We start from the raw sequence: 10,384 nt of genomic DNA, 5'->3' as shown, positions 1-10,384 counted from the left end.
TCATTATAAGTTAACTGTAAGTTGTCAGAATAATAAATAAAAACATAATTGACAACCCTAAAGGGAGGTCTCGCGTTAATATCTCAAAATTTTATTGCGGTCTCCGGAGTCGGTTTGAGAATGTTGTGTTGCGAACTGTTCAGGTTTTATGTTAATTTCTAAATCGAACTAACATTTTATCATCTCATCATGCTATCATCGAATTTATGTAAATGGTTTCCAACCTCTGATTTTTAAAAACAACAGTACGTAATATATTTAATTTACATAATATATGACATGTAATAAGACGATGACTTTATCAAAAGGTAATATTTTTTTTTATATCAAAGCAAACGAGCAAACTTCCACCTGAATTCGACGAAATAGCGAGGCGACCGTTGCCCATAGACATCCGCAAATGCAAATGCGTTGCCTACCTTTAATCAACGGAGAAGGAGACGCACAGAAAGAGGATATTTCTCCATCTAATGCCACCCCTCTTCCGCCAAATCCACTTCCATCCTTTCCTAATAAGAAAAGAGTGGAAAGGGAAAAAGGAATAAATGTTAAATGATTTTTTGTTCAATTTTAACAAAATAAAATCCTCGTGTACTAATGTTTTAACAATATCTTATATTACGAAACTTCGCTGAAGAATCAAAACTTCATTAAAATTGACATCGTTTCACTCTTTTTTTTAATTCGCTAAAGTTGTTTTCATTTTTAACCAAGCGTAAATGCTTGAATTGTACCTAAAAGGTTCTTGTGTTCTAATTCTCAATAATACATTTATTTTAGTGAAATATACTTCAGTGTTTTGCATTCGAAGGCACAGCATTGCGCTTTCATACGGAACGCAAACCCGAACTGAAAATCTAGCCTACGATTTAAATTCCAAATTAAATTTCGACATACTAATACACTCGAAATTGAACCTTATCTCTCATGACATAGAGGCGTTTGCTGTCGAATAAGTTTGTTGTATTAGGATTTTCTATTCATGGTAACTAGAGTGGAAGAATTGAGTGCAACGGGATCCTTGTTATACGCAACAAGGCTGGTATTGAAGCACCATTAAATGTGCAACGTACTTTAGTTTTAAACTAAAAACTAAGATGTTAAATGACGGTTGAAAAATATCCCAAATGCTTAACAAAGTCTTACTTCCGAATATAGAACAATATTATAATCATTTTTATCGAAGACGTAAATTAATTAGAATTTAATGTTATTTAAAAATATAATTTAAAATAACAAGCTTAATCGAGTATGAAAAGAGCTTACTTTCATAAGTCCATTACACTGCCGACGTCTCTTCACTTCCAAATTTAATGAACGCATAGCAAACTTTATCAAGCATCTAGCACCAACTAACTGATATCTGTACAAGTTAAAACAAACCTTCTTCTTAAGGTATAAAGTTTAAAATACTTTGATCGATGTATGTGAAGATTTTGATAGATTGTAACACGGAAAAGGCGTTCCTGGTATAATGATGACAATAGGAAAGCTTGTAGTCAAAGTTTAGTTCACTAATGAACGGGAACCAGCAGTATCTGAGCGAACGACAGCGTTTAGAGGTAAAACAGTCTATTTAACAAATGCTATTAATTATCCATTTACGTATACTATGTTAATTCTCTTCAAATACTTGCTTCTTAAATGGTTTAACGATTACTTAACAGTGGTACGAGTAGATCCCGCAACAACAATTTTTGTTGGGTGCACGAATTGGCCGGGTCGACCGGTGAAATACCACAACCACACAGAAGACAGGCGTGAAATGGGAGCAATTCCGCGTTTCGTCTGATGAGTGTGCTGCCGGAGTCCTAATTTTAGTCCACGTTCTCTTCCCACTCTTTTCTTGAAAGGAAAGGATGGGAAGGTGGAGTGGATTTGACGGAGGAAGGGACGCATAGGAAGAGGATATATCGCCTTTATGCGCGTCTCCTCCTCTGTCGATTAAAGGTAGGCAACGCATCTGAAATTGCGGATATCTATGGGCAGCGGTCGTTTCGCTGTTTAGGCGGACTCAGGTGACCGCTTCCTCGATTGCCACCTTATGCTATAAAAAAAAAAACTTGATCAATTGAGAAACTAAAGACCAATACATTCTTATCTTTCTTTGGTTTATTTCATCTCATAATTCATAATTATCAAGAGTAAATGTGGAATTGGATAAGACAAGAGTGGAAGAGGTACTAAGAGAAATAAAGCCAGGACTTACTAGCCTACTATACAATCACTGATTTGATTGCAGTATGCATTCGACATTCAAAATACGCAGCCAGAGTTGTCTCTGGCTGTATATTTTTTATTTATAGATTTTTTATTATTTTTAATTACTCTTCAAAGTAAAATCTACCGATGTTTTTTTTAAAGTAACTTATGAAACACTTAGCACATTAATTGTTGCAAAATGATCTTAATATAATTATAGCGTTACAGCAAAACAAACGAACAGCTTTATTTTCCAAGTATTTTCGATGTTATAAATCAATTTCAGATTTGACTTATAGTTTTCCTGTCCTATTCAAAATATTGTCAATGTGCGTTGTATTTTCAATTTTAACACCATGTTATAGGGTTTTGTTTTATTTGTATGATTGAACAAAATATTTTAAAACGAAATAATCATTTCTCATCTGAACAAAGAGCTGTCAGGAGAAGGGAACTATGTTGAAACAGGCGCTAGTGTGTGGCTATTAGTTTAAGGTGAGAATAATTTAAAAACAATCTATTTTTAATGTTCACATATCAAATAAATCTCTATAAATAAGAAAATGTATTGTATTTAAGTTTTTACTAAGTAAATGTTAGTTATTTATTGGTAAATTTGAAGAAAGTCTAGAATTCTAGAATATTCTCTGACAATTATATGAGTACATAACCTCAGCTAAAATTTTATCATTATGTTTAAATCGTCGTCAGCTTATTTTAAGACTCCACTGTGGATCTCAGAGCCTACCCAAGTTAGGGTTGATTAGGCAATAGTCAACCACACTGGCCCAGTACGGGCAGGTTAACTTCACACATATCTTTGAATTTCTTCTCAGATATGTGCAGGTTGCATCACAGTGTTTTTCTTCAAAGTAAGAATGTCGGATAAATGTACATATGTACATATGAGAAAAATTGATTGAACCTGGACGTTTTATAGATTACGGTCCAGTCCAGTCAAGTGCTTAAAAATTCCGCCACTTACAGATCTTGGTGTTTTAATAATTTTAAATAAAATTTTATTTTTAAATAGTTCATAAACTGAGGTTTAGTGGCCCCAAGCGTATTATAAAGTCATCTTATTTTCTAGCTAATTGATGTAACAATTATACTCTTAAATGCCACATCTTTTCTGTACAAAACAAGACAGAACTTGTAGAAGACAGGAAGTTAAATCAGCAAATAATACTTCGAAGGATTACGACGTAGATGGAATCCAATAATGTAATAAATCGTATAATAATAACGTCGGTAAAGAAGGCCGGTCTGTTTGTTCACCGGCGTCCAATCAAGGTAATGCGGTCGGAGTGGACAGAGGCCACAGTGACGCACATTGGACGTAAACATACTCGATTGTGTACAATATCCACCATACTATACTGTGTACACCATACTGTAGTGTGTACACGGTAGTCTGAACTGTGTACAGAATGGCGAATTAATATTTTGTTGTTCCGGCCCGATTTATTTATTACTGTATCTCAACCAATCGAACTGACTCTAAATTATATAAACTCTTGAATTTCCTCTATGGTTTTTACGAACTTCAATCGATTATTCCTATAATTTATACTAGATTTAAAAATTCTTATGTCCACTCTAATTGCTTAATCTAAGGTTTAACTCTTCATTAATATTATAAAATACATTAATATTTAACGAAGAATGTTTTAAATCGTTCGTTAAACAAAGTTAGCTAAGAATTTATAACGGAAAGCGCTAAAAGTAATAGACGGAAACTCTATTCTTACTTCCGATGACGCAAAACCGACAAAAACTACACTACAACACAAAAAAAAAACTAAAAAAAAAAAAAAATTATTGAAGAAACATATCGAGACACTTTTGTAGAGTTGGTATAGATAATTTGTTTTTTTTTTCATATATCCTTAAAGTTGTTTTTACAGAAACCTGTTATTCACACCTAATTATGTGTAAAGCGTCAATATTAGATCAATTACGTTTTGTAATTTATGTAAGAAATCTGTAATGCTTGAGTGCATTTAATTGCAATCAAGGATGGCATAATTTTTTTATTATTGGCCCTAATCGCGAGCAGTCGACTGTGTCTAAGGTCAGTAGTGTACCTGATCGATTTGTTAACTTATTTAATCAGAGTTATAACAATATTCAAGAGGACCAGATGTTTTATTAAGATGTTAAGGATAGTGGGCTTGTTGGTGTTCGTTGTTGCTTCGAGTGGTTTCTACGTTGCTAATGGTGAGTTTTGTATAACTTTCAATGTTTGAATAAGTAACTGTATCCACTGTACGTATCGATGACTCCGACGTAAACTATCGTACGTTTGAAACGCAAATTTTGCAAGACAAAACTTTACAACATTAACACGAGTAGTGAGTTTATGATGCATCAAATATGAACATACAATAGACGACAAAAATCATACAGTTCTTTTTCTTTCTAACTTTTCTTTCACATTTATACTAGTACTAGCTGTCGCCCGCGACTCCATATGCAAGGAATTAAAATAAATCGTAATAAGTAGCCTACGTGTTCTTCCAGACTATTTTCTGTATCTGTGTCACATTTCATCAAGATCCGTTGACCCGTTCCGTTGATACCTTCAAATATCCATCCATCCATCTTAACATTCGCATTTATGTTTTTAGTAAGATTTAAGATTTAAGTTGAATGAGCGCAAAAACATTAAGCGTCTAATAATGTGATTAATTATGTATTAGCTACTTAATTCATCGATAATTGGTAAAATAATTAACTAGAATACTCTGAAATGATAACAGATTTGATAGAATATAGTTAATTAGTTAATTATAGCATTAGAATTACTTAGGGTAATAAATTACGTGACCCATATATGTGTTCGTTTTCTCCATATGGAGTTAAAAATATGGATAATATTTTTATGGATGTCCATCTCTATAAAGGCGCGATATTCCAACCAAATATGTCGTTAGCGATAAAAACTAATAGACTACAGTTAAAATAAATATTGGCTATTTAATTTAACTAATATATTGTTTTGCTTTAACTTAGAACCTATACTTCTTGCAGCAAATATTTCTTTGATCTTTTTAATGAAAAGACCTAAAGGATGACGTCAACTTTTCAAGTAGATCTTGAAGTCCTTGATGTCTACACATAACCGAGAGCACGCATCCGCTCTGTGGGTACGCTCGCACCAAACCTTTCCTGAAATTGAAACAAAATAAGTTAGGATTATTTAACTTAACTCTAACTTACTACAACTCTGTTGGCGCTGCGGCCCAAAGTAGGTCTTGAAATCCGACACAAGAGATCGCCACCTTCTCCTGTCCTGTGCTATCTACAACCCATAGATTGCTGGGAGACATTGTAGGTCTAGTTCCACGGCGTCTCTGCAGCGGTATCTGTGCCGGCAGTCTGGTCGGCTGATTGGTTAATTCTTAGTTAACTTCACCTTACTCTTGCGACATACTTGCAATAACACCCAGCCCTGCAGTGCGGCAACCGTTTAGGAATAGTCTTGACCCTGCTGTTGCGCTCCGCCGTCTGCCAGCATGTGTACTCCTCGTAAAATGAACACGACTTGTAGATCTCGTCATGAGGACATTCGTTTTCTATTGGAAAAACCAATTTTGTCTTTTATGAATAATTTGGTGTTTTTAACACATCGACATATGTCTTTTTCAATTTATAAAAAAAGTTAGGAAAAAAAGAGGCAGCTTTTGTTGAAATATTAGTTGATTTTAAAAGTAAATCTCTCTGTCTCTCTCTGCCTAGCTCGTATCCCACATGGTGGTGGGATCGACTTTCTCAATCAGTTTCCTCCAACTCGCCCTGTCCTCGACATCTTCATCTGAGACTTGGCACTCACTCATGTCTATTGCACTACATCTTTCCATCTAGCTTTGGGTCTGCCTCTGGTTCTGAGGCCGATAAGGGTAATGTAGTGCCAAATTACCAAAGTAGTACCGATTTTAAAAGTAAGTAATAAGTAGAAATTAATTCAATTGAATTTGGTTTTCTTCTAGAATACACCACATATTGAATATTTACATAAAATAAGTAAAACAAAATAAAACACGTTAAAGATCGTAACTGGTAATAAATTAAATATATCATAGTAAAATGATTAAAAAAAAAAACAAAAATCACTTACTAAGCATATTACAATCTAACTTCCTGATATAAAAACACAAAAGAACAAACACCAATATAAAGTAATTCATTGAAAAAAAAAAGCAAAACTATAATAAGTGTTTACAAGTTGAGAAATTCAAGGCAATAGGAAGTATTAGGTGATTATTTGTTGTTCGTGCGTGACGAAATTACTTGCTAATAATTAAATGATTTTACGGTACGTGTTTTTTTTATATCATAAGGTGGCAAACGAGCAAACGGCCATCTGGATTCGCCGCAATAGCGAGGCGAAAGTTGCCCATAGACATCCGCAAATGCAGATGCGTTGCCTACCTTTAATTAACGGAGAAGGGGACGCACAGAAAGAGGTTATTTCTCCTTCCTATGCGTCCCCTCTTCCGCCAAATCCACTTCCCCTTCCCTAGATGAAATTAATCTAAGCAGTACAGCAATAAAAGAATAAGTTTTAATTTATCTTTCATAGAATATTGAAAATAAAGCAAGATTAAATAATAAACCATCAATTCAATTGTAAAAGAAAGTTATTCATCAACAGTATGTACCAGTTTATCAATTACCATAGGTATAACTAACTGAAACTATTTAAATATGTTCTCAGAGGAATGTCCAACTAACGAAGAGTATCTCCTGTGTGGTTCATCTTGCCCGTACAACTGCACCAATCTGCCGGAGAAGGTGGTTTGTGCTGAGGAGTGTATCGAAGGCTGCTTCTGTGTTGCCGGCTATTTGAGGAACGAGACTGGTACTTGTGTGCCCGCTGAAGAATGTCTTAAAGGTACGTTTTTACTTCACACTAACAAAATTTATTTGGAACTCATTTAGCATTGAATTGTTAGTATTTTAAAAAGTACTAGTTCACGACAAATACTCTAAACTAATTTTTAACATTTATGTATCAGTTTTTGGGAGTCAATATTAAGAAACTACCAGCTACCCATTAATATTCACAAGTACAAAGCGAAATGTAATGCCACCCTACTTCAATTCTATCTCTTGTGGAATTAATACCTTTCATGTGCATAGAAGTCCACAATTCTGGCTCTACAAATTTAAAAGTACTCTTGTCATTTCTATCAAGATTTTCTTAATGTTGCTTTTATTCATTGCAGGTTTGTACTATCTAACGTAACTTTATTATTTCTCAGCGGGCACCACTCCCATGTGCGATGAGAACGAGGAGTTCATGCCGTGCGGCAGCGCGTGCCCCGCAACCTGCAGCCAGCCGGAGCCGTTCGAATGCTCGCTAGCTTGCAGCATCGGGTGTTTCTGTAAAGCTGGATACTACAGGGATGACGCTACTAACAAGTGTGTCACCTTAGATGAGTGCTCCATTAGTAAGTGTTAATCGATTTGACTGAAGCTCGGTTTCTGTCGACTCGAATTGCATGAGAGCCTTTTTGCCTAATTTTATCCACGTTCCCTTCCCACCCTTTTCTTAAAAGTGGAGTGGATTTGACGGAGGAGGGGACGCATAGGAAGAGGATGTATCGTCTTTCTGTGCGTCCCCTCCTCTGTCGATTAAAGGTAGGCAATGCATCTGCAATTGCGGATGTCCATGGGCAGCGATCGCTTCGCTGTTTAGGCGGAATCAGGTGACCGCTTGCTCATTTGCCACCTTATGATATAAAAAAAGAGTTAAAATCGATACCTTTTTGCCTTAACAAGCCGTGAATAAAACGGCTCTTACTGAGATTGAGGAAGTTTTATTGCCAATATCAGATTTATTAAATAGTAATCCAATTTGATTTTAGTAGATTCACAACAGATCTTAGTTAATGCAAAAATTTACGTAATTTGTATGCTTTCCAGAGCCTTGCACCAAAGAGAATGAAGTATTTGACATGTGCAACGCCGGTTGCCAGCCATCTTGCAAAGATCCTGACCCTGTCTGCACGAAGGTCTGCTCCTCAGGGTGCGTTTGCTCGCCTGGTCTACTGCGTGATGCGGACAAGACCTGTGTCAGTGTGGAGAAGTGTCCGTCTAACGCTACCTACACAGGGCCCCTATCTAAATATTTAAACGCAATTAATAAAATTCTTCATCTCTCCTATGTTTAGATAGAATTGTTATTATATTAAAGTTAATTTATTCATAAGAATCAGTGATATATCATAAATAGATGTCAATTGAAAAATAAATAAATTAGTTTGTTTTATTATAGCACACTTTTATGATTTTCAGTTTCGAAGTCGACATTTTTTTTTTTTTTTTATAAGAGAAGGGGGCAAACGAGCGGCGCGATCACCGAAGTGATCATCGACGCCCATGGACATCCGCAACACTACGAGAATTGCAGATGCGTTGCCGGCCTTTAAGAAAGAGATATGCTCGCTTCTTGAAGGACCCTAAGTCGTAGTGGTTTGGAAATACCGCCGAGGACAGACCATTCCACAACGCGGCCGTGCGCGGCAAGAAATTTCGCGAGAACCGCACTGTTGTGGAATGCCAGCCATCCAGATGGTATGTGTAGTGTTTGTGTCTATGGAATAGATACAATTCACTGTCTCATGTACCACACTGGAAGGCACAGCTGTCCGTGAGTAGTTGAGTGACGAACGCGGTACGAAGCGGACGTGCGCCTGAGCTCCAGTGTGGTAGTGGTGAGCCAGTGTCTGTCCTTAATCATCTTTAGGGACCCTATGGTCCTACAAATGGCGACGAGGTGAAAAAAAAAAAAAAAAAACACACACAAAATAGGAAATTGGTAACTATGTCCGTATTTTGCGCCCTAAGTAATAAAATACTTGTGTGTAAATTAAAACATTGCAATCAAGATATTTCATTTTGTGCCTAAAAGTGGAGTACAATTATTATAGATTTCATAATAGAAGAAAGATGACAATACGATATGGGGAACATTAGTTTACAGTCTTATACGATTTTATAAGTTGTTGTTGTACGCGTAAAATAGTCATGATGATTTATTGCAAGCATGCGATATCACTTCCGCCGTCGTTATCTATTTATTATGATGAGTATGAATATTTGTCTAGTAAAGTTTAGTTCACAATAATATTAATTGTCAATAATATTTACAAATTATTACAGCTAACTGTAAAAAATTAATTATAAAAAAAGCGATTGAAGTTATTGTAAATTATTATACCTTTGAGTACTTACAATATCAATCTTCATAAGTGTAAGGAACGTCAATAAAAGGCGGGGTCAACGGGTGGCCTGATTTATTTGTAAAGATGTTTTAAATCTGTTATATTAATCTACTCACTATTTGGTTATCAAATATTCTCTTTAACGAGACACATCAAATGCTACAATAAGTATCAATTGACATGTTTTCTTTTATTCAGAAATAATTATTTTTCTGGCAAAGGTATTTGTGAATCTTCTTCAACGAATCGTTCCAGGATCTAAGACAGTGTCATACGAAATATGGGTCTATTATCTATTAACTGCAACTAAGTACTTCACGTAAAATGACAGGTACAGGCCGTATTTTGAAAATCGGCTATCATTTTAACTAAAATAATACAGATATGTAGTGCTCCGGATTTCCATTAAATTGGAGATATATCTTCGTCTATTTTGGATATCCATTAAATTGGATATATAAATGCGTAAATAGGTAAACCTAATAAGGTACCTTTGGAGTATTTAAAAAACATACACATTTATAATTTGGATTTTTATTAAATTGGAGATATTCTAAACTATTTTATTACATTGTACAAAATGAAATTCATTAGATTGAATTTAATGTGTTTCAGACTTCTTTTAAATAAGAAGCATTAGTAAAAAACAAAAGGACTTTCATTAAATTGAAGGTATTTTAGATTTAGATCGAACATTTTCAGTAGGAAGCAGCTGATATTGCAACGACTGCTAAAAAGAGAGGTACATTATAACAATAGCGAAGATAATTTGTTTGTTTACAATAAAAAAGTATACGCTAAAGCGAGAAAAAAATAAAATTAATTAAGAAAGAAATAGAATAATTGTGTTAGTGAAATTATGATTTTGCGTATATCGAAAGATTGTTTTAGGATTAATCGAATGTCGTTGAAAATAAGTCAAAGCATATTCTTACTAAATGACTATAACG

The 10,384-nt window shown here is 34.9% G+C and overlaps 2 protein-coding genes across 2 annotated transcripts; one reads left to right on the top strand and one right to left on the bottom strand.

Moving 5' to 3' along the window:
* Positions 1-5,255: 5,255 nt before the first annotated feature.
* On the bottom strand, positions 5,256-6,384 carry LOC106718500. Its single transcript, XM_014512590.2, has 3 exons — positions 6,323-6,384; positions 5,639-5,780; positions 5,256-5,373 (listed from the first exon to the last, which is right to left on the bottom strand). Exons 1-3 carry the CDS (start codon positions 6,327-6,329, stop codon positions 5,256-5,258), a joined length of 267 nt encoding a protein of 88 aa, XP_014368076.2. The 5' UTR covers positions 6,330-6,384.
* Positions 6,385-6,912: 528 nt separating this feature from the next.
* Positions 6,913-8,416, top strand: LOC106718499 (serine protease inhibitor swm-1). Its single transcript, XM_014512589.2, has 3 exons — positions 6,913-7,099; positions 7,470-7,658; positions 8,134-8,416. The coding sequence occupies exons 1-3, from the start codon at positions 6,913-6,915 to the stop codon at positions 8,379-8,381; spliced, it is 624 nt and encodes a 207-aa protein (XP_014368075.2). The 3' UTR covers positions 8,382-8,416.
* The last annotated feature ends 1,968 nt before the right edge of the window (positions 8,417-10,384 follow it).

This window comes from Papilio machaon, chromosome 15, assembly GCF_912999745.1.
Source record: "Papilio machaon chromosome 15, ilPapMach1.1, whole genome shotgun sequence".
In the NCBI taxonomy this organism is placed as follows: Eukaryota; Metazoa; Arthropoda; class Insecta; order Lepidoptera; family Papilionidae; genus Papilio; species Papilio machaon.
The sequence above is the reverse complement of the archived record's forward strand: the minus strand, read 5'-3'. Positions and strand labels throughout refer to the sequence as shown.